This window comes from Lichenostomus cassidix, chromosome Z, assembly GCF_008360975.1.
Source record: "Lichenostomus cassidix isolate B80296 chromosome Z, HeHo_3.0, whole genome shotgun sequence".
Classification (NCBI taxonomy): Eukaryota; Metazoa; Chordata; class Aves; order Passeriformes; family Meliphagidae; genus Lichenostomus; species Lichenostomus cassidix.
Window position 1 is genome coordinate 20,395,594 of NC_139511.1, and position 24,080 is coordinate 20,419,673.

The following is a 24,080-nucleotide window of genomic DNA, read 5'->3' on the forward strand; positions in this document are numbered from 1 at the left end:
CTGTACTCTTGAGAAGACTTTTCCAATCCTAACTACCTAATTTCTGTATCTTTCTAGAATGTGTATTTTCTGCATCTACTGATTGATATATATATATATTATTATCCAAGGTATACCTGCACCTCTTTGTTATCACTATCACTATTGACATGGTCTTAATCACTTGTTAATTTTCCATGATCCAAGTGATCCACTGACTTCTGAAAAATACTTCCGTTTAAGACATTTTGAAATCAGCATCTATTTTTGTGTCTGTCATTGATTGATCTACTCATTCTTTTTATTACTTTTTCCTATTACTTATTTTTAAAAACCTTTCTTGTTCCTACTAAGTTTTTATAATATCATTAACTTGTCCTGCCCTTCTGCATCTTTTCCTTTTGCTCTGTTGATTTCTTCATTTCTCATCCAGTATTGTCTTAACCTCCAATCCTTTGAGCAGTGTCTCAGGAAATTATATTGACTGCTTCCTTTCGTTTTTATTTTTCAAAGGAACTGTTCTTGCACTTAGTTTCTAATCTTTCAAGGACTAGTCTCGTGTTTTACTGAAGAGAGATTCACTGTTCGCTCCCATTAAATTATGTTCCCAGTTTTACGTAAAGAATTCAATATTTTATTTTTCACATCAAATGGGTTATATTTGTAGACTTAGCCACAAGTCAATCTGCTCTGCACTTAGTAGCTAAATGTTAGTTGGAACTGTAACTGTTTTTAACTAGCTTTGTAACTAAAATGCTCTCTACCTTAAGATCTATATGATAGTATTTTTAATCAAAATTAGTAAACTGCTTTGCAGCTTAAGTTATAGACACTGTCATGAATTTCTGCATACACATTTTCAGTGATGATCCAGTAGTCATTTAAGCTATTGGGCTCCCCTTTCCTCTAATTTATCCATTGCATACCTTGAGATGATTATGATAGATAGACTTGTCACTAATGGGATATCAGGGGAGTTTTAAGCCCACAGAAAATATTCTTAGTCTTAAGGTTCAGAGGTGCAATACCCCTTTGTCCTTTTTTTTTTTAACTGTTACTACTTTACATTGTCTTTCAGATAGTGCAGTTGGAATTTTTGGATCTTCCTTGGATGTATTTTGTCTTATAATACTTACAGTTAATACTTGTTCCCTTTCAAGTTCCACAGCATGGATGTCACTCTTACTGTTGACTTCCCTTTGATACACAGTGTGGGAGTGTTAACCAGCTGGTGCTTCATATGAAGCATCACTTCTGTGTTGTTGTACATGTGTTTGCATGCTTCTTGTATCTTTATACAGGTTTTTAAGCATGTTTGATAACCTCCTTCCATTCTTACAAATGTGAATGCTGCTGGTAGTAACAAAAAGTGGAAATTCTTTTCAGAATTAATCCTAGTTAATAACCTATAGCAACATCTTCATTGAATAAGGGAGTGAGGTTCTTCATAGTTCTTCACAATGGGTAATATAAAACATGATTGTAAATGCTATTACTTAAAAGAAAAGCTTACTCTTAGAAGTCCAGTTCCTTTGTCTACTTGGTTTTTAGCTAATGTGTTCTTTTGATAACGTTTTTATCATTTCATGGGACAGTGCAAAGCAGTTCAGGAAAAGCAGGTTAATAGAAGAATATAGACTCTAAAATGTTCTAAAAGATGTGGATTTTGGTCCCAGTGGAGACTGACACTCCAGCCTACTTACTGTAGCTGGAATGTATTGATTTTCTTTTCCCCCATTTTAGCTGCACCACTGAATTAGGTATTGTGAAGCATCTTTCCCTGTGAAGAGAGGAAAAACTGTCATGAACTTTTTCACCCTAACAGTACAGCCTTTCAAACTAAACCCGATTGAATGGAAAAGTCTGTAAAAACCCTGTAACTCAGCTCTCCACTCTCTTTTCTCCCTTTCCAACAACTGTTCCAGCAACCTCAAGAAAGTATGATAGATGACTGTAAGAAATTGATTTTTAAATCTTTCTTCATTAAAAAGTGACCATATAATAACAATAATAAGAAGAAGAATAGTAATAATAATAATAACAGTAATAATAATAAATATGTGAAAATGGTGCATTTCTGTGGCATGATCTCTGAAGGTCTTGTTCAGGTTTTCAGCAAGATGTTCAGTTACTGTTATAATTGGCTGATGAGTAGGTTTGGGCCTAACTAGAATGCCAGTGTTCGATTTCACAGTGTCCTCTGTGAAGATATGTCACCATTTACCCTGGCTTTAGTGACAATTTTCTAAAAAGGAAACTCGTGGGAAATCATTATGCTGTTTATATGTCTCCCTTGTTGGAGAGCATTATCCTGTGATATTTTAGCACTGTTTTCCACTGCATGATGGCATCTAGCTAAGGTTAAGGCAGAACAAGTCCCTTTGCAATTTTGTGACTATATTTTACTTACTGAAGGAGAAAAGATAACCGACAATTAAGTATTTCAGATGTCACTGAAAGAACGTGTGCAACTAATCAATGACATCCTTAGGGAACATGATTTTATGAAACTGATAAGGTAGAAAAATCGGGGATTTTATGATTTGTGTTACATAATAATAATTGCACCCTTCGAATGAAAAAGACATTTCTGCTGATGTAAACATCAGACTTTCCCTTGTGTTGTGTTGTGGGATTTTTTCCTGAAGCACAGAGTAGTTCATTAAAGTGTGACAGTAACAGATAAATACCCTTTACAATTTTCTAAGAAAATATGGCACTTTTACTCTTAGTTCAGCTGAAATCAATGAGTTGAAAAATGTATTTCTGGAGTCACTTCCCAAATCACTTGCTAGAGGTTATGTTAGCTGCTTTAGTTTTGGGGGAAGAGGGGGTTTTATTTACTTCAGGAAGGAAATACCCATGCTGGGTTTTTTTTCTTAAATAGAAATATGTTAGCCTACATAACACTCTGGGGCCCATATTTGAAACTCATTGCAATGATCTTCATGGAATTTGGATGCAATAGAAATTCACATTAGAAAGAAACTAACTGTGATTTTGTATTTCTTTGAAAATATTTTTTACTTTCTGATGACAGAGCAAACAACGTAGCTAGGCATGCTTACAAAGGCAATATCATACATTCACTTGAACAAATGCTACAGGTAAGCATATTACATCACAGATTGTAGATACTGGTTGAAAAACTTTACCTTCTGGCTCCTTTTCTGCACAGCTATCAATTAAAGATCATCAGGTTTGCAAGTATCGATTTCTCACAAGCTTTCAGACAGAAGTAAAAAATCTGTTGTGTTATGGGTTGTTCCAGGTAAAATAAGCCAATTATAATATTAATTTCTGATGTAAGAATTTTTTTTTTTACCTTAAATAGGAAGCTGAGAATGCTTAGATTTTTTTTCTAGACATCCACTTTGGGCCACCACCAACGTTAGGAAATGTATTTAGACAGACACATCTAATTGGTGTTGGTGGTGCTTTTTTGGGTGTTTTGTTTCGGTTGATTGGTTAGTTGGTTGGTTTGGAGTTTGTGTGGGTTTTTGTTGATTTTTGTTTGGTTTGGTTTAGTATTGTTGTTGTTATCAGACTTCTTTTTTCCTTTGATTTCCATCATGTATTTTAAATTGCAAGATTATGACCTTGCCCCTTGTTGAATCAAAGCCAATGAAGTCAAGCCAGAAGATATTTTGCCCCCTTATCAGTATAATTAACTTGTACCTTCATATTTTTATTTTTAATGCTTGAAAATCAATGTCACATTACATTACATCAGTTGAAAAATCTTCCTTTGGTCAATGCAGACATTCCTTCTTTCATAAAATTCTGGAAATGACAAAATTCCCAATCAGCAGTGGCAGTGTACAAATACAGTACAGTGCAAAATTGCCTTTGCTTTTTTGCAAATTCTACATTTTCAAGTTAATTGATCACCAAAGCAGAGTTATTGACAGCTAACAAACTGTATGGCTTAACACTAAAATGGATACTGTTTGCTTACACCTTTTTGTGAAAGGTGTTTGGTCAGGCCAGGATTAGCAGGGCTTGGGGTTGACTTCATACATGTTGAGGAAAAAAAAATAATAAATAGAATTAGATATTAATCTCAAATGAGTGGAAGTAGAAGCAAATAGGTTTGTAAGAGCTGTCAGGAGTTATCCTTTTATAAACTGGTGTATCCTTCTCTTCTTCTCTCTTTCATTAAGCAGCCTCAGCAGGCAGCTCAACTTTTAGAAAAAGCTGTCAAGAGGTGTAAGTATGAAGTTGCATATAAGCACTGGATGCCCTTAAACATCTTTCTACAACTTTTTGTGGTTTCTCATTGCATATAATTAGTGAGATGGTTTTATTTGAGCCAGTCATACACATCTCTATGCAATTCACACACCCTCTGAATATGCATCCAACTCCATGCCTTCTTTTGTGCATAACCTGAATGCAGAACAGGATAAATTTTGCAGCAGCAGAGTGCTGATTTTGCAGAATGCAAACAAAGTGGCATTTTTTAATGCAACTTCTTCATATAGAGGTGAACTGAAAGGCTTAACACTTGCCAGCATCTTAGACCTGTTTGTTACATCCCTTAAAATCTAGAACAGAAAAGTTCAAAAGCTGCATTTTTCCCTGTTCTTTTATTCAAACATTTCAGTGATGCCCTCAGCTGTTGAGAAAGTGTAGCCTCTGAATTCAGGCTTGCAGATGGAACATAAAAAAAGGTCTAGTTCTCAAATATCTTTGTTTTCAAATGCTTTTCTCTCTTTAAGTCCATTCACGTCTTAGGTAATTTAACACTAAGTGGGTTTTCCTTAAACAAATAACCAAACCATTTGCTATAAATCCTCCTATAAAATCTAGATGACTTCTAGATGTCTCTTCCAACTTTTTTTTTTCTGTTCCTGCTATCCTCTGTATACCATTGTGTCTCCCTTATGATATTGCAATGTAAAAGAATACACACACAGGAGTAAGTTACCTCCTGAACGTAAGAGTGGTGTTTCTTTCCATCACCAGACTTATTTCTTCTCTATATTTATTTCTTCTATCACAGGGTGGGAAAGTGAACAGGATGAACATGGATAGGTTTGCTTCTAGGAGTCAATTTAATTTTAAATCCAGCGAAGTTTCTTCTGTACATGCATTCACCTCAGATCAGACCTTTATGTAGGAAATCTCTTTAAGAACGAGCTTGTGGCTTCCTTTTCCTTGTGAAGTACACATTTTCAGCATGGATGTCACTATGAACAGTAAAGAAATAGGGGCTTAATCTTTCAGGTGAGACATTGGTTGAATTTATGAACTGTTTGTCTTGTGAAAACTGCAAATCATCTCATCAATGGGAAAAACAGAGGATGTAGTCTGGCCATTTTGTGGCCATCGCATCATGGCTGTGGAACAATGAGTCAGGTCTGGCCAGCAGCTGCGTGGTCAGAGCTTTGTCATTCAGAGCTGTAGTGCAGACACATGGAGTACCCTGTAAGCTGACCTGTCAAGCCAAGCAGGGAGTTTCCCTGGTTGTCATATACCAAGATGTGCATTAATAAAACTGCACAAAGTGAAGACTTTCTTCTTCTGCTCATATGCCAGATGGGAGTCTTCTGTGAGGTGAATGTGAAAGCACTGACCTGAGGCTCTTTTATTTTATATTTTAAATAAACAGAATTTTATTCACAAGTGAGCATGCCAGTAACTTGGTTCCAGAATCAGACATCTCTGCTTGAGAGGCATATAGCTTGGCAACAGTGATGGCAGGTGAAAATGAATGTAGTAGCATAAGCTGTATGTATTTCTAAGGGATTCATCAAGAACTGTGGTTTTCCTATTGAAATGAGGCATTCCAAAATAGGTGTAAAAAATGGAGAATTTAAAACTGTTGCAAGAGAGAAATGTTTTAGTAGCTTTAATAGAAGTGTGCTATATCTAAAATATTTTTAAAATGTGGGTTTCTATTGTGCCTTTTTTTTTTACAGACGGTCATTTTAGAAAATGAAGAGCTCCCTAAGATATTTCTTGATTTTCTGAATGTTCGTCATGTACCTACCTTGCCAAAAGCAGAAAGCTGTGGGTAAGCTCTCATTTACTGAAAAATATATGGAGGCCAAAAGGCCCATATCCACTCAGTGCTGATGCAATTCCATTGACTTAAAATGGTCTTGCTGCCAACTCTAACACTGTGAAATAAATGGGCATTAGGCTCATGTTAAGTATGTTTATATATCCCCAAAAGGTCGTAAAATAAATCCAGCCTGTTCGAAGACAGAAGGGAAGTTTAATGTAATATTCTTGGAAAGCATAGGAGAGCTTAGATGAGAAAAATATTTTCTTGTAGATCTTGAAGTATCTACTGAAATGTAAGATATTCCTAAGCACTCACTAAAATTGCACAGAAAGCATTTGCTTGTGTTTTATGGTCATAGTATCTGCACAAAATAGAAGCTCATTCTGTGATCATTTTATGATCTCCCTCTGTGTGTTCAAAATTGAGGTCTTTCACGTTTCTGATGATATTATCCCAATGACCCAATTTTCCACCCCCTGGGAAGGGTTCCTAACAAGAGTGGCAGAAGGGAATCTTAGTATGATGGGTGTAACAACTACAGAAATACCCAAAACAGTGTAACTGGAAGCTCTGTTACCATCTGCAGCTGTGAGCTTTGTAGGGAGAATTTGCTATGTAAGATGACGTGGTTGATAGTCCAGAAGCATTACCAGAATTTGCTCCACAGGAAGCCACATGGCCCTTTTCCACTTTGGAAGAACTATTTGGATCTGTAGTGGAGAGAAGACAAGTTTACCTGAAGATAATTTTGAGGCCCTCTTAGACTTGGAGGTGTCTATGGCCCAGGGCAATGTCCAGAGTGCTTGAGAAGCTAGCAGACTTGTAGTTTTCATTTGCAGTTAATGACATCAACCAGTATTCTCAGTGGGACTGTACCCCAACACTTCATAGATACATAGATGGAAATTATTCTGTTACAGTAAAATGGATGCTGTCATTGTTAAGTAGTGTGGTTATAAAATGATACAATCTCCCACATTCATTTCCTTATGTGGCATTGTGCAGCCACTGAGCAGAAAGATTCCCCCTTTTGGTGATTCTTAAAGGATTTGGGGGTTTTAATTGTAAAATTATTTTGTTGTAACCAAAGTTTCCTCTCACATTACTTGCAGCTCTTTTGATGAAACAGAATCGGAAGAATCAAGGTGAGGTTGATTTTTACTCTTTATAAGACACCTGATTAATAAATTACTTAAATTATTGGTGTTTATTTGTTCCTTGCAGTTAACAAATTAGCAGTAGTTTAGGGTTAAAATTAAATGTATTTATTAAATATTACCATCAGCTGTGCTATATCTGTCCATTTATAGTGTGAATTGAATATCCTTATGCTAGTGTTGAGAAATTCCTTACAAAACTGATAGAATACTGCCAGCTCTAAAATATATCTGGGAATGTATTTTTTGTTGTGAGAAGATTTAGCAGAAGAAATTTGGTTTAGAGGTTTGGGTTCTTCTTTATGCATTTGATAGAACTTCATCTGTATTTGGTTGTGCTGCTTGGAATGCACATGTACAGAACAGAGTGGAGAGGGCTGGGGGAGGCTGTCTGGCCTGGGGGGCTTCCAAGGACTTCTTTCCATGGGTGATGGGTACAGCAACTGCTTTGGGAGCTGTTGAACATGGTGACATTTGGAGTCTGCTGGTGGCACAGAGAGCCTATAGACATGGAGCCTGGTTGTAGATGGTCTTCTAGCCTGCATGACACTGCGTGCCAGGGAGCAGAGCAGGATCAGGTCTCAGAGCCAGCTGCAAGCCACTCCTCCTGGATGCAGTCCCTTCCTCCAGCTTGACATCAAAGCTCACTGCTCCTCACTGTGTGGCTGAGGAGCAGTGAGCTTTGCTTCTGGAGATGGAGCTTCCCCTCTTGGGCAGCACTGGTGTGCAGAACTGTACTGTGTGGCTCCTGCGCAGCTCAGCCACCTCACTTTATCAAAGCTAGTTTGTAGAATAGTCTGTTTGCTATCCCTTGATACTGACATCCCTGTTCTTGACCTTTCCAGCAAACTGTCCCACCAGCCTGTGCTGCTGTTCCTAAGGGATCCATATGTCTTGCCTAAAGCCAACGGTAATCAAACCTGTCATCTGTTTAACAGCACTTTACTGATCTGACCCTGCACTGCATAAACCACATTATTATTAATACCAGCCTAGTCAAATGACACTGGTACAAAATCTAATAACCTGCCAATAAAACGATAGTTCTTGTGTAAGAAACCATTAAAACACTAAGTGGGGTGGGTGATTTATAAAAGGGTGGAATTTTCTCCCCCTTTCTCTCAGGCAAGCCTACTGAGAATTCAAATCAAAAGATGAACACTGCTTTTCTTTTCTTCTTGTTGACCCTTTGGCTACTTTGCCTGAAGGTTTTGAACTTGGAGGCCCAGTCCTTTGTAAGTGCTTCTTCCCTAAACACCAGACAATCTACTGCAACCTTGTTTGTATTTCCATTTGGATTATTATTATTCCTTATAATTTATAATCTCTGGAGCTCTTTATGGGGGAAAAAAAGTGTACTCCAAGTGTAATTGATGTATTTCACAGGACATTTACATTAGACTTCATCTCATTATATGTGGTTCAAAAGAATGTTTGGAATGGTTCGTTATAAACTCTCTTTTTTTAATACAAAAAGTTCTTTGAATTAATAAATTCAGAGAAGTTACCCTGTCTTAAACTAAATGTGTGCAGGGGAAAAGAACCATTTGCAGAGTGTGTTCCTCTTGGTTTTGTCATTTTATTTGTTTGAACTCGCTATTTCTACTAAATATTTTATTAAAAAATACAATATGCTTTCGGGAGAGAATTTTCTCCCTGAGCTGCACATAAAGATTCTTTTTTTTACTGTGGCATTTTGTTTCACTTTACAAAATAATGTGTAGAAACCAGATTCTCACACTGCCTAGAAAACCACTACATTTTTAAGAATAAATTTAGGAAAGAACACTTTTTTGCTTGCAGTTTCCCTAGCCAGTGGAGTGTACTATTTTGAGATTTTCTCCAGATGTATATAAATACCTGAGGGCATAAGGAAGACAAAGGCAATCTCTTTTCAGTGCTGCCCAGTGATAGGACTAGGAACATTGCCCCAAGCCCAGAGACAGGTCACTCAAAGTGGTGTTGGGTCTCCACTCTTGGGGACACTCGGAAGCTGCGTGGCCATGATCCTGGGTGACTGCCTGCAGGTGCCCCAGCTGCAGCCATTCTATGGTTCTGTTGTTTTTTCAAACTGTTTATCAAAACCAAAGGGACAAGCTCATATATTGTGAGCGGGTTAAGTAGTCTCTCTTGCAGGCAATGTCCACTCTAGCTAGTAGTGTGGCCAAACACTATTGACCCTGTGAAGTCTTACTGAACTCAAAGGTGTAACTAGAGTGAAACACAGACAGCAAAGGTCCTGTGTGACTCAGAAGATACACAGAAGATCCACAATAGAAGATATGTTACAAGGTTGTTTAGCTTTTACTTTGACTTAGCACTGATCTGATCCCACAGACTGAGTGTTCATTTGAGGCTGCAGTACAAATCACAAAACCGATGAACCGAAGCATGGTAAGGGGAGGGGGTCACTGCCCAGGGTCACGCCTGACCCCAGTGACAACAGTAACGAAGAATCACCCACAGAGTTACCTCTGTGTAAAAGCTGGTCCAGATGCTACCTGTTTAGAGCAAGCCACACTGCGTGTCTTAATCTTGCTGTTTAATGCTCCTCCTAATTGCAGACTTGACTCCTCAAGAGCCCAGTATAAATTACGAACATCACATAATTCCATACCATTCCAAAGAGAGAAGAGGGATTTCATATGCAGTTATCAAAAAAAACTGAGATGGTGCTTAATATTTCCAGCCCACACGTAACTTTTTGCCATAAGACTTCAAGATTTTGCAGTTCTGTGATGGTATTTATCTCCCTTCCATAATGTGTACTCTGAGTAAGGCTGAGCTTCGTTTTTGTAAAATCATTAGGAACTTTGTAATGTATTTTGTAACTAGCCTTTTAAGTAACACAAAAAAGCATTAAGATAAAGGCCTCTTCTAACATGTATGTTGTTTAGATATTGAGTAGGCCTCATTAATGACATCTGAGAAGGACATGTCAGACTTTTGCCAAGATATTTTCTGGCCTTGACCCACAGTACATAGAATTTTATATGGCAGATGAATATTTGTATTTGAAAACCCAAAAACATCAAATTCACTGCTAGTCATTCTTTAACTTAATGAATTAAAGCATAAAGTAGAATGCAAGTTGTGATTTAAAAAAGAAGAAAACCAAGTCTGAAGTCTAGAGGCTAGTTGACTCAGCTGTAGCTAGAAAGAAACAAAGTTTTTACACAACTACCATTGCCTTTATTCTTTGTTTTTAGTTTGCAGCACAGAGAAAATATAGATGAGCTTTCTAAAATTCTCCTTCTCAGATCAGTTCTTACTTTGATAGACTCTGATTCCTTTGTAAAAACAGCCAAAGTTGTTCAACCTGTGACCAAAAGTAAGTGTCCATTAATAACTAACTATTTGTTGTATGTTTTCTTTGAAGAAGGTGAACAGTTGTTTCAATCAGAAGTCTTTCCAGGATATAGGAATGCTTGTGTTAACATATTTCAATAAATAGGAAATCGTGTGAGTTTTCAACAAAATAAATATTTCTGCAACTTACTACCCAAGAATATTATCACCCTGTCATTGCACTGTTACTTGCCTTTTTAAAATATCATCTTGCCATTATTCCAGTGACCAGGCTTTAAGCACTGTTGAGTTGCAAGTCAATTTTCCAAAAATAAGATCCACAGTTACAAACTTCATTGATTTTCAGATTCCCTTTTTCATGTATCTAACAGTCTGAGTGGCCAAGTGCACACCACCTTTTGTGTAACGGTGTGGGAAGAAAAAAAAAGTAATATTCTCAAGAAAAATAAAGGAAACACCTAATGCTTCAAATTGGAGATACTCTGGAAGCTAAAAAAATGGATTCTTAGATTTACAGTTGCTTGTTTGAAAATTGTTCTGATGATTCTTTAAGCCATGCAAGTATCACAGATCTGCAAGACTGCTTTGTTGTGTTAATATTTATACTTAAGTTATATATGCATATATACACACACTTTAGTTATGTTTAACTTACATTTATATACTTGATTTTTTTAAGGAGAAAAGGCTCACATTATATCTAATGTTGTGAGGTTATATCATTTTGAAAATCAATCCTAATTTTCCTATATATACTGTATGTTATAGAAAAAGGAATAAAAACTGGTTTCTGGAACTGTGGCATTTAATCTAGAAGAAAAGCATCATATTGCCTTTACAATTGTATTTTGGATAACTGCACAGGGTTATTCTACCAGGGTAATTTGGGACAGATGAGCTCACAGGACTTGAGGAGACATTTACTGGATTCAAAATATTAGCAAGTCATTTATAATGATGAGAAGCTGGGTAGAATTGTGCATGTATAGTTTACAGTGGAGGTTACAGTTCATGAAAACCTACTAAAATATCACTTTATTAATAACAATGAAATAACACATTAAAGACAATAAGGATGGTTTTTATAGAGTCCAAATCTATTTTTGATCAATATTTTTACCTCCAAACTTATTTCTGTGAAAAGAATTAGGGGCAAACCCTAATTCCCACCCACATATGGGTGATCTAATTTATCAAGTACTAGTGATTTTTATAACAGTTGCATCTCCCCTTTGTGAATATCCTGTAGGCTGATAGTTTGATTACTGTGGAAAGTTTTGTATCAGAAACAGTCTGTTCTTAGTGGCAAATCCATTTCTAGTATCCTAACAATTTTCAGGTTGTAAGATGTGATCAGAAATTCTTACTTTTAATGCCTGGTGATTTAAATAAAGCCTTCATGAAAACCTCAGGTGTTGATGCATTTAAAAAATCTTTTCAATTCAACAATGTACATCCTGGATCTATTACTGTGTTCTATCAGGTAATTCTTTCATGTCAAATTGAACATGAAAATTAACTGGCAGTTTCCTCTGCATCTGTGGCAACAAATTATTGGGGATTTTCTCCTTCAAATACTGTAGGAGGCCATTTTGTAATGTGATGTTTTATGTTGACTGGACAACCTGAGAATTTCTTGCCTCAAATAATCATCTTTATACAGGCAACCTCAAGTCTTCTCAGTCTAAACACTGCTGTAAACCACAATACAAAAAAACAGCTTTGAAGTATTCCCAGTAGCAATCTTGAAATTTCTTCAAGTGTATTGAGATTTTGTTAGAAATTGAATTGCCAGTGTAATCCATCTTCCTTGTGAGAAAAGATTCAGATAAAGAGCTGGAGCCTAGCAGCATTAAGTATTAGAACATCCCTTTAAATCAATAAGCTACAAATCTGGCAGCGCATTCATGCAATGCCCAGTGCTACCCTAAAGTGGCTTTAGTGCTGAAACAGCATTACTAATAACACATCCCCAACACAGATAAACAGTTGAGTGATGCAGTAACCCAAAGTACACAAGGCCTTACCTAGTTAAGTTTCAAAAAAACATTTACATTGTACTGACATGGATGAGAAAGTAAATTTCTCTCTATTTTTTTTTCCAGATCATTTTCCAAACGTAGTTATAGACGGCATTCTACATGGAATATTTTATCCTCATTTACTGCCCAGGTAGAGGTTATGCATATGGCAAGAAGAAGCTGAAGCAAGTTTCTGAGTCATGGTTAACAGAATTAACAGGAGTAAAATTCTGTGATGTGAAAATTATGCTCAGAAGCAAGAGGCACAACCTCAGATTAAGCATTATGTCTTTTTAAATAAAATCACTGTCATTAAAGTTGCTGCTTTTAAAAAAAGATAGGGAAACAACAGTATTGAAGTTATTTATACCTTCTATATTGACATGCTCTAACTATTTAACACTAAATGTTCTAAGTCATACACTGAATTATGTTAACCTTTTAAGAGAAAAGTTTTACTAATTATTTCTATAATTTCTATTAAAGCAAACACTAAACCTTTTTGCACCAGGATTTTTCCCAGCACGTTAACCATTACTGGCACTGGATGGATTAAAAGTGCTGAAGAGAGTGTGCAGAATTGGTAAACATGGTTTCACATTCTGAAATACACAGCACTCTCTGAGGAAATTTTCTAGATTTCAGTTGAAATTATTTTACTTACCAGGAGCTTTTATGTGGCTTTTACACATCTCCATTCAGTTATGACATCTAACCTGTGTGTTTGTTTATTCTCCACAACTTCCTGATGGTATTCCAATATATTAACATTTTATAAGTCACAGAACATACAACTCTGTGGTAAACTAAAGCGAGAATATTATTAAGATTATGATCAAACTAAAACTGATACATATGTATGTATGTTCAGATTTAACTGGAAATTTGTATGCGTGCTACTGGACATTACAAAATAAATTACTAGGACATGAATGTACAACTTCAGTAGTTTGTGCTTTTCTATTGAAGTTTTTCTGAGATTCTGTCATCTGAGATGAATCCCCATGAAGTGTGAGAAAATACCTGTGTGTCTGCTCATTTAAAGCTCTTAGCACCACGCTATGTGAACATAGTAGGCTTACAAAAGTATATGTCTTGGTGAAAAAAAATTCAGGGTAATTGAACAGCCAGTAAAGTCACTGGGCTCATCACCAGAAGGGAGTGTTGCACAAAAGCAGCACTGGCAAAGCTGGGCACAAACAGAAGTCTGATCCTGGACACACATGGGTTGCCTGCCTAAATGTGTTTGGAAGCCATTTGGGGAGAGTGGAAAGCTGGGACTTGGAAAAAAGGTAGGCTAGTGACTCCAGCACTTGTTCAGGTAGCTTAACTTTATGAGGTCTGCAGGCTCAGCCTCCAGGAAAGCTTTCAGCTGCTAGCAAAAAGCTGGTTGGGCAAGGCAGTCTGAGGCATTCTCAGTCCTACTTGTTAACCCTGCTTCCCAGTGCTGCTTTTCAGAGAATTTTTCTTTAAACAGCTAGGAGAAAGGAAAGTGATCAGGGGTAAAATGGAAATCTGACTGCCTAGCACTAGGCAAATTTAGAGGCCCTTGCCAAATTTTCCTCCAGTTCTGTTTGAAAAGGACAGAAATTCTTTCACAGCTCTCTGAAAAGAAGTGTCAGTATTCACCCTCAGGAGAAGCCCCAGAGCTGTGGATGAAGAATCAGCAGGAGCATCCTGTAACTGCAAATGACATGTCAGGGGAACCTGGGGTAAATCCCAGCCCCAGTTTTCCCTGTTTCCTTGTGAGTGGAATGCCAGTAGGAACCTACAAGCTCTGAGCTGTAGCAGCCTCTCCCTACCCTGAATCCCTTCAACTCTGGATACCTGACATGGGCTCTGGGACACCCTTCAGGAAACTAGTCACTGCAAAGAGGAATAGTGTGCTGCCTGCTGTACAGCTGGACGAGTCCTTCATCACATCTTGGCATTGGCTCTTCCATCTTGAGTCCTAAAACACTCAACTCACAGGGAAAAAATCCACATCTCAGCCCTGTGGAGTACTGTAAGGCCTTAACACAGGTGTCTCTTAAGTGTCACCTTACACTGACCTTCTTTGAAAGCTACCAGTTGTCAGCTTAAGAGTTACTTACAGAAGATCACAAAAATAATGAACTTAAAGTTCTCAAACTTACAGCAAAACTTAAAGCATTTGAGCTTTACAATAAATAACATTAGTTAGGTGTTACAAAATTCACCATGCTGCAAAACAAGGACTCTTCTGTTTTAATCTGTTTCTGATAATCTTACTCAATAATAGACAGAAAATCTGCTCTTTCTTGATCACAGGGTGGTGTCTGAATACTGTAGTTCTTTGAATGACAGCAGGGACTTTATCTGACACATTAGGATTAGGAAAATTTACCACCTCTGCTCTAACCTTACAACCATATTTCCTGAAAAGCAGAACCCCCTGCATATTTTGCAGAATCAACTGAGATGAGAAAGAGACCTCGTGGGGATAGAGTAAAAAATGCTCTCAAGTATTTATTTGAAATCAAAGTTTATTTATTCAAAACACTCCTGTATTATATTTTTTTTTAAATTTTTAAAAATGCTGGTACTTATGGTAAATATTTTCAGTTGAAAAGACAAAACCAAATATTGCTAATATTTCCAAAGAGAACAAAATGACTGTATTTTAAACCTTGAAAAAACAGATTTACTGATAAAATTTTTCATTAAAGGCTTTTTATGCAACATGTAGAATTTTGTGGGATATGTCTTGAATTTCAAGGAGTGACAGCTCCATCGAGTTGTTACAGAAATGGTTTTATCTTTTCCATATTTGGCAAATGATAAGTATTGCTTAAATATATCCTCATATGTTTTGAGGAGAAAATTCAATGGATAGTTGAGATCAGTTAAAAACAGGCATTAAAGAAAAGTGATTAAGTTTTACTTTTCATTGTGTTGGCCTCACCAGTCACCAACTTCAACTACAAATGGTTCCTTCACAGCTATTTTGCCACTGTTCACAATCACACAGTCTTGAAGGGGCCGGTCATGTTCATCTGTCTGCTGGAGTTCTATCGAGTGCACCACAGACTGTTAAACACAAAAAAGCAAACAGAAGGGTTCAGTTTAGCCAAAGAAACTCCAGTGGCTGAAGTCTGGTGCCACAGAAACAACAAAGTGTGCCTAACATCGCTCCTTATTAGCCAGCTTTTGAACAAAGACCTTTACCCTGTTGACTTCCCACATTTTTTTTCCACATTAGCAGTTATGCCACTTTGTAACTAACACACAGCTGACAGAAGCACAGAGAAGGCTGTCTGCCCTCCCAGAAACTCCAAAATGCCAACAAAAACATTATGAAGAGACAACTGAAAATGTACATTCAGCTGAATAACCTTGCACATAAAGGATTCTATCTGTGGCCTGTGAGCAGAAAATGAATCCAGAGATCAGAAAAGATAAGCATTATTATTTTTCTAATTGTACAACATATCTGCACTTCCAGAAGTTTGGTTACTGCCTTTACCTTTCACCCACATACAAATTTTCAGTGTGGTACCATGCCACCAATATTTTTCAAGGACAAAATCCAGTTAGGTATACTGACTACTTGGTTTTGGATATTTGTCCATTAATCTGACTAAACTGAAACTTAAGTCTAAATATCTTCTCAAAAATTTGCAGCTACTGCTGTACATCATAAAAATGGAATTCCGTATGAATGTGGGTGTGAGGGGCAAGTGTTCTGATGAGGTTTTCAAACTCCTCAAAGAATTGGTCCATCCAGCAGCTCATGTTTTCCCCATTAATTTCAAAATGCAAATTAATAAGGAATATTTTGTAAGAAAAACCAGAGTCATAAAAGAATAATCACTTGAAAATATAAATTTTCAACTTAAAATTCTATTTAGCCTTTTATCGGTATGTGTTTGCACGGTTTACATTCACATGCTTCTAGAAACCCTAACAGTGAAAGTGTTACCCATAACTAGCATGTGCTACACAATTTGATTTTAGCCTGTAAAAACAGAATTATTTCATAGCTAACAGCATTAGTGAAAGGAGGAGACTTTTGTCATTTTTGCCATTTGTAATCTGCAAAGGTGTCAGTGTTGATTTCAGCAGTTGCCAGTCTGAAACAAGGGCTGTGAAAGCCAAAAGCATAGTACAGGTTTCTATTTCTGCTATTTCAGTTCTAAATCATCCAGCTGGAGCTCTTCACAGTCATTTTCTACCATGTACATGTTAGATGAACACGCAACTGTTTCTGAACCATGGCAACAGGAATATAATGTGGCACCATTTGTCCAGATCAACCACTACTTTATACTTACCATTCCATCAAGGACTTTGCCAAATACTACATGTTTTCCATCTAACCAGGAAGGCTTTGTCACACTGATGAAGAATTGGGATCCATTGGTGTCTGGGCCAGAATTAGCCATGCTAACCCACCCAATTCCATAGTGTTTGAGCTTGAAGTTCTCATCTGGAAACCTTTCTCCATAGATGCTTCTTCCTATCACAAAAAAATAAGAAAGCAAACCTTAAAAAAGAAATCAAAAGCCCCTTTTTGTTCAAAAATGGGAAAAACAAAGTATGAATTCAGGACCTGAAGATTCATTGTTTGAATGAACATAGTCTGAATGAACATCACTGTTCAGTCCTTTTGTGTGTAAAGGTAAGCTAAACCACAACATACAAGGAGACAATAGTTAAAGCTGATGATGCTTCATCCTTTGAATTTAAGAAGCTGTACCTTCAAAGGTCTGGTTTACAGATGGCACTGAGCAATAGTATACTTCATTCTGTTTGGCAAATTAAAGTACAAAGTTATGGCCACTAACAGTAAGGCTGACATGTTTTGTGACAATTTCAGTATTTAAACCTTTCCCTTATACTAAGAAATTGCTTTAGACATGTTTAGAAACATATGAAGACCAAATGGAAGTTAGACTAAAATACTTGGTGTGGATTTGTACAACCACGAGATGAAGATTTTGATGTTTCTAAAATAGTTTAGAGAGAAAACACGTCAGTGATGTTTAAACCACCATCACCCCAACAAGAGAAGGCTGTTTGTCTCACTCTTTACTTGTGCAGTGCATAGCACAATGGGCACACTGCTCCAAACACCACCAGATGCTATCCCAATAAACATCAGAAAGCAAATAAATGCTGACTACCTTTAATGCTAAAACTATGTCTTTGGTATTATGGTCTTCCCCATTGTTTGCTGCTAGGAAAAGGAATGTGTATTTTCCATTCTATCCCAGCAGGGAAATCACTAACATTTCAAGCAGACAGTTAAAATAATGGCACGTGAAGAATGTGCGTGTAAAGGAAGAGAAGAAATCTGCAGCCAGAGTGAGTGTGGTGCAAGAGCTGCTGCGCTGGGATTGCCCTCCTGAGTGGACTGAACTGTTCTTCTGTAGGCTCAGGACGTTCAGGATACAGCCAGGACTCACAGCACCAGCGAGTTTATGGTTTCAGTTTTAGGAAGACAAAAAAGGGGAGTGGGCATGACCCCCATCTTCTAATTTCTTTCTGCCTGTTACAAAATTCCCTCTCACAGCACATTTCAGAGGTTCCTTAGAACAGGCTGAGCTGAGGGCACAGAGGACAGCCTCCTCCTTCCCTACCTGCCTTCCCTCTATGCGCTTTCACTGTTTCACCATGGATTAGACTTCTGCTGGATGACTTGAATGGGTTCACCTATACATGCAATCAGTGAGAGCCTCAGGAAAGGAGCGCTGTCAAAGCCAGAGCAGGGGAAGGGTGGAGACATCCATCTTTTGGAGACCGTAAGTTGTAAGAGCAGCTCAGCTGGTCACGTGGCTCCAGCCCAGCACACAAAGCCATGCTTCTTGAATGGGGACAAGTCACAGACAGAAAAGAGCTATCTGCAAAAATTGAGGACAAAGGAAGAGCTACACATACTTATAAATCAGATAATCCAAACAGCTGCCAGCTTAGGCTACAAGATTCTTGGAAAAGTACTAGATGCTCTAAAGCAAATGTGGACTGGTTTGGGGGTTTTTTTCCTTTATGTGAGCAGAAACAACGAAGGAATATGCTGTTTTGCCCATATTTTCAGCAGACATTTGAACAAGGAAAAGGGAACCTGGAAGGTACTACGCATGTTACCTCCTGATCCATCTCCAGCTGTAAAGTCTCCTCCTTGAATCATGAAGTCTTTGATCACACGATGAAATTTACTTCCTTTGTATCCATATCCTCTCTAAGAAAATTAAATAATTCTTTAAATTTATGTAACATCCAGTTCTATATACAATCATATGGAAATACAGAAGCTGTGAATAGCTAGATTTCACAGAATATACCAGCAAGGGACATTATACTGTCAAGAAAGACATACTGAGGTGCACATAAACACAGCTGGACTGCACTGCCACAAAGCAGGTATTATTCAACTGATCAAAGCCATTGTCTTGATCTGACTGGTATCTGACCACAGCAACTCCACATGCTAGATCTGCAAGGCAGGGACAGACTGAGGTAGTAATATCCAGCATCTTATAATTTTGTCTTGTGAACCAAGGACCTGAGAAGACACACACCAGTGCACAGCCTTGGGGATGGCACTTTTGCACAGGCTCCAGTGATGAAGATGGACAGTTTCACAACTGAAACAGCATTAAACAAATATTGCCTTCCCAAGCCAAACTTGAGTACACAGTGGAAGAAAGCCGCAAACATACTTCTCCAGTTGCCAGTGCAATGAAGTTCTCCACGGTCTTTGGGACAACTTTTCCAAACAATCCAATTACAATTCTGCCAACATCTTTGTCTCCAATCTTCACATCAAAGAACACCTGAATATTTTTGTAAAGGGAACAAAAGTGATATAGACGTGAGCACAACAAACAGCTAAGCTTTTCAAAGAGTAAGGTGGTAAGAAATTACTTCTGGCTGGTCTGTATTAATAGTATCCTGTAACTCCTAAGGATGCTGTTTCAGAGAAATCCTTTCAGAACCACCAAAATCAGGTTAAGCAGAAAATTGTTTGAGAACTGGTGACAATATGTTTTGATTCTTACTGCTCTCATGGGCTGTGTGGGACTGGTGTATCTCAAGTTTGAAGATAGTATTCAAGAAGATTTTTCCCAGCCATGTATCTTTAAAGCTGAGTGGAAAAGATGAAATATGGAAGTAAGGAAGAACAATGATGCTATTCCCATGTGGGGAAAAATAACAAGGAACTATAGTACTGATACTCCCCACAAACAACAGTTTGCTATCCACTCATAATCTTCACTGTTCTAGGCATCAGTATGTACAGACAAAAGCCTAAATTCCATTGAATTGACAAAGAGTGGGAAGAACATCCTATGGCTCAAGCAAGCAGTTGCCTTCCTAAATATGAATTCAAACCAAACAGAGAAATAACCAGGCCAGATTATTCAGCTGATTGCCTAAAAGCTTCAATGTATACGCTGCTGAAAAGCAACTTCAAAAAGGCAAATGAATTATAAGGCATTTTAATATAGTTCAGAATCTATGAATGCATATTTGAGCATGCAAAAATGTTCCAATAATTACTGAAAATAGGAACAGCTGTCAGGAAATGAGGCATTTTGAAGTTCTGAAAAAGTTACATAAAGGCTATTACAACTTCTAGGAAACAGCAATGTGTATTCCTATGATGTGGTATTTGCTGTTCCTTGTGGCACTCAACCAAGTATTACTTGTCTGTAATGCTAAGAAATTAGTCCAATAATGATAATAAATTACCACAGTCTCTCCAATGTGAATGCCTCTTTCACGCTCTCCTACTAAACATTTCTACCGTTTCTTCATCTTCCATGTGGTTTTGACTGTTGAACTTTTGGCTAACACTATAAAAGCACTGTAAAGGAAATAAAATTCCTTTTGATACACCTCATTCATTTCCTTGGCACTTGGCACTGAAAAGCATGCTTCTTAGATGTGTGGCTCACAAAGTACTAGCAGCACACTTTCACTAACTTTTTAACAGTTTTATAAACAAACCGCTCTGAATTGTGCCGCCAGAGTTATCTAGGTAAGGGGTGCTGCCTTCCTACATTTTCTAAACCCAGTGTCTGTCTATTTTGTCTAGCAGGACTGCCTGAAATACATTACCATATAAAAGTGACACGACCAAGGCTACCAAAGAATGACCCCACAGAGCAGACACATCAGACACCTTGACAGAGCACATGGAGACAAGTCCATCATATGCTGTAAGCCTAGCCCAGCCACGAGGCTTCACACGTGGCACTGCTGCTTGCCTAAGCAGCAAACCCAGCGTTTCTAAAAATGTGTCTGTGCATAGTTCTGGCCACAAAATCAAGTGTGGAAATATTTGGTAGCCCCAGACACTATTTATGCATAGAAAAGCCATGTTTGCATGACTGTATTTCCTCAATTTCTCGGGAAATTCAACAAGGATGTATACACTAGTGAGCTGGTCAACACAGCACTTTCAAATCTCAAAAAACATCTAGCCAAATTCTTCACCCAAAACTCTGAAAGAAAATAAATATTATAAATTTTCAGTATTGTTAATATTTTTATAAATATTTAATCTTATTTACAATTTGAAGGTAAGTATCTCAAGACTGATACTAACAAAGAACCCACCAGAAAGAGTGGCTGGTTCTCATAAACATAGTCATGTATAATTTACACAAGATGGTGCACCTCTAATTGAAAAAATGGACAAGAGCATTCAATTATTCAGGGACACAAAGGCTGACAGGAAGATCTCATGATTCTTAGAGGCCAAATAATGTCATAACCTCATAAATGCAAAAATACTTAATATGGCGTAGAGCCACAACAAGGGGCCAAAATACATCTGGAGTCATCCTGAGCAGTTCAGTGAAAGGTTTGGCTTTGGGCTTGTGAAGGTCAGAGAAGGAAAACAAATACAAGAAATAATTAAAATGGATACAGAAAAGAGATGGGCATAATTACATCATAATTACATCTGTACTGGGAGTTCACATCCCAAGTGCTGCATGTAATTTTGGCTTTTCTATTGCAAAATGATTAAACCAACCTAAAAAAATGTAGAAAAATGGGCAGAACAGATGGTGAACAGGTATGAAATACCTTTTATATGAAGAAAGATTACAGAAAACTACTTAAACTGGAAGAGGGAAAACTGGTGTAATGTGAAGAACTTTGTAAAGTTACTACTACCTAGGACACACAAAATTGCCACTGCAGTTCTTTATGTGTCACAACAATCAGAAACAGCATAAAATTATATCCCAGGCAGAAGGAATGAAGAAGGAAAGTACTTTATGCGTAACTGAATGGGAATATAAGAAGATTATTTGGAGGTCAAATTTACCCACCCCAAAAAATCTAATCTGTGGTCTAGAAGCCCATGGCAATCAAACTGTAAGCAGTTGCAGACAACAGTGGCAATGAAATTCAGAGACAAAAGCACAGTCCGTGGCTTAGGATGCTGAAGCCATACTAGAGGAAGCAGCTCTGCCCCTGCCCTTCCCTGTCACACTTCCATGAGTCTAGGTGTCTTTGCCACCATGGATGCACTCCCCCTTGACTGCAGGTGGAAAGACACTTGGCAGCTGAAACATGTAATTCCTGCTTTATCCCAAGTTGGACTAAACATCCCACCTCCTGCACCAAGCAAACCCTTTCTGGACAAAGATCCTGGCGTGCTGCAGTAGCGAGGTGCATCCCCATCCTGCCGCCAGGCACCGCAGCCCACGAATCCATCTCCAGGGCAGTGCCACCTGCAGTGGCCACACGTGCCACAGGCGCCACGCACATCTCCTGCACTGTGGGCAGCAATGACAAGGCAGCGGGAAATAAGGGGACAACTAAGGGACAGCTCTCAATACCAACAGCTTCGCACAGGAACAGAATGGGTTAGACTGGAAAGGACACAGCGGATCATCTGGCCCAGCCTCCCTGCTCAAGCAGGGCCATCCCAGAGCACATGGCACAGGACTGTGTCCAGATGGTTCTTGAGTATCTCCAGGGAGGGAGACTCCCAGCCTCGCGGGGCAACCTGTCCCAGTGCTTGGGTACCTGCACAGAAAAGAAGCTCTTCCTCATATTCAGGTGGAACTTTCTGTGCATCAGCTTGGCACCACCGAGCAGAGCCTGGCTCCATCCTCTTGACACCCTTCCTTCAGACACTCACAGACATGATGAGGTCCTTCCTCAATCATCCCTTCTCCAGGCTGAACAGGCCCAGCTCCCCCAGCCTTTCCAGCTAAGAGAGATGTTCCACTCCCTTGATCAACTCTGCAGCCCTCCAGCAGTTTCGGGGAGCAGGGAGGAGTGAGACGCAGCACAGACGAGCTCCTGCGCAGTGAAACCCGCCGTGCTCGGGCAGCCCTGCGGCACCAGCAGCCCCGAAATGCCCTGGCAGCAGCAGGACCCGCAGCAGCGCTGGAGCGATGAGGAATTTAAAGGTTTCCAGCTCTGCAGGCCGAGTTTCCACTTTGCTGGCCCGAACTCTGCCGTGTGGCAGCGCCTATAGAAAGGCGGCGTGCCCAAAGCGGTTTCAAAACCAACTAACCAAACACACAAAATAAACAAAAACAAAAAAAACCCTTACAAAACGGTGAAGTTGTGGCGTTTGCCCAAGCCCGCCCCAAGCCCTCAGCGCCAAGATGCGGCGCGGGGCGGCTGTGGCAGCGGGGCAGGGCGGGGACCGGCCGGCTCGGCTGCCCGGCACGGCTGCCCGGCCCGGGGACAGCCCCGCCCGACCCATGCCCTGGCTGCCCGGCCGCGGCGAGAGTCACCTTGGCTGTCACGCTGGGTCCCCTCCTCTTGAAGGCCTGGGCCGCCGGGGCCAGGAAGCACAGACAGGCCACGGCGCCGAGCAGCGCCCCGCGGGCCATGGCGCCGGCAGCGCTGCGGCGCCTGCGCCGGGCAGGGGCGGCTCCTCCCGCGCCGGGGCGGCGGGGCTGCGGGGCTGAGGGCAGCGGCTATCCAACCCCGGGCAGCGGGCATCCGTCCCGGGCAGCGGCTATCCAACCCCGGGCAGCGGCTATCCAACCCCGGGCAGCGGGCACCCATCCCGGGCAGCGGCTATCCAACCCCGGGCAGCGGGCATCCGTCCCGGGCAGCGGCTATCCAACCCCGGGCAGCGGGCACCCATCCCGGGCAGCGGGCATCCGTCCCGGAGAAACCATCACCCATCCCGGCAGAGCCGTGAGCCGCCCGGGAGCGGCCGGCGCTGCCCGGGTGCGGGGCTGCCAGGACGGGCCCGGACCCTCCGCTGGATTCGGGGCGGCTGTAAGCGCGGGGGGTCGTGGTGCGCGTTCCTCGCGGTCGGCGAGGAGCCGTGTGCCCTGGCCGGGGTCAGCCTCGCCGAACGGGAGCTGCAGTAGCCAAGAGGGGCTGCAGTAGCACGCAGCCTTCGGCCAGGCTGTGTCCGGGGAAGGTGCCACGTGTGGGGGAAGCACACAGAACAGTAAACGCTCAAGGGATGGAGCCAGCAGTGTGCCTTTGTGGGAAAGGGCAATGGTACCCTGAGCTGCATTCGGAAGAGCATTGCCAGTAGGTCGAGGGAGGTGGTTCTGCCCCTGTGCCCTGGTGAGGGGCATCGGGAGTGTTGTGTGCAGTTCTGAGCTCCTCAGCATCAGAGAGATGCGAAGCTCCCGAAGCAGG

The 24,080-nt window shown here is 39.9% G+C and overlaps 2 protein-coding genes across 10 annotated transcripts in view; one reads left to right on the forward strand and one right to left on the reverse strand.

Annotated features, from left to right (window-relative positions):
- Positions 1–13,419, forward strand: part of SNX24 (sorting nexin 24) — an 89,581-nt gene extending 76,162 nt beyond the window's left edge. For all 7 annotated transcript variants that reach the window (XM_085043585.1, XM_085043588.1, XM_085043587.1 and 4 more), the window contains 4 exons: positions 5,904–5,998; positions 7,105–7,137; positions 7,995–8,059; positions 12,564–13,419. In XM_085043585.1, the coding sequence (XP_084899711.1) occupies positions 5,904–5,998; positions 7,105–7,137; positions 7,995–8,059; positions 12,564–12,634 (264 nt within the window). In that variant the 3' untranslated portion in view covers positions 12,635–13,419. The remainder of the gene's footprint in view (positions 1–5,903; positions 5,999–7,104; positions 7,138–7,994; positions 8,060–12,563) is intronic.
- A 1,546-nt stretch (positions 13,420–14,965) lies between these two features.
- PPIC (peptidylprolyl isomerase C) lies at positions 14,966–23,355 on the reverse strand. 3 transcript variants are annotated; one of them, XM_085043584.1, is made up of 5 exons: positions 23,210–23,355; positions 19,160–19,273; positions 18,585–18,678; positions 16,772–16,956; positions 14,966–15,527 (listed from the first exon to the last, which is right to left on the reverse strand). In XM_085043584.1, exons 1-5 carry the CDS (start codon positions 23,306–23,308, stop codon positions 15,399–15,401), a joined length of 621 nt encoding a protein of 206 aa, XP_084899710.1. In that variant the 5' UTR covers positions 23,309–23,355; the 3' UTR covers positions 14,966–15,398. The 3 variants fall into 3 exon arrangements, 2 of the variants coding, with proteins under 2 accessions (XP_084899710.1, XP_084899709.1); XM_085043583.1 differs by lacking the exon at positions 23,210–23,355 and adding an exon at positions 23,023–23,203; XR_014847083.1 differs by lacking the exons at positions 14,966–15,527; positions 23,210–23,355 and adding exons at positions 18,080–18,340; positions 23,023–23,203 and having other exon boundaries at positions 16,826–16,956.
- Between the last annotated feature and the right edge of the window lie 725 nt (positions 23,356–24,080).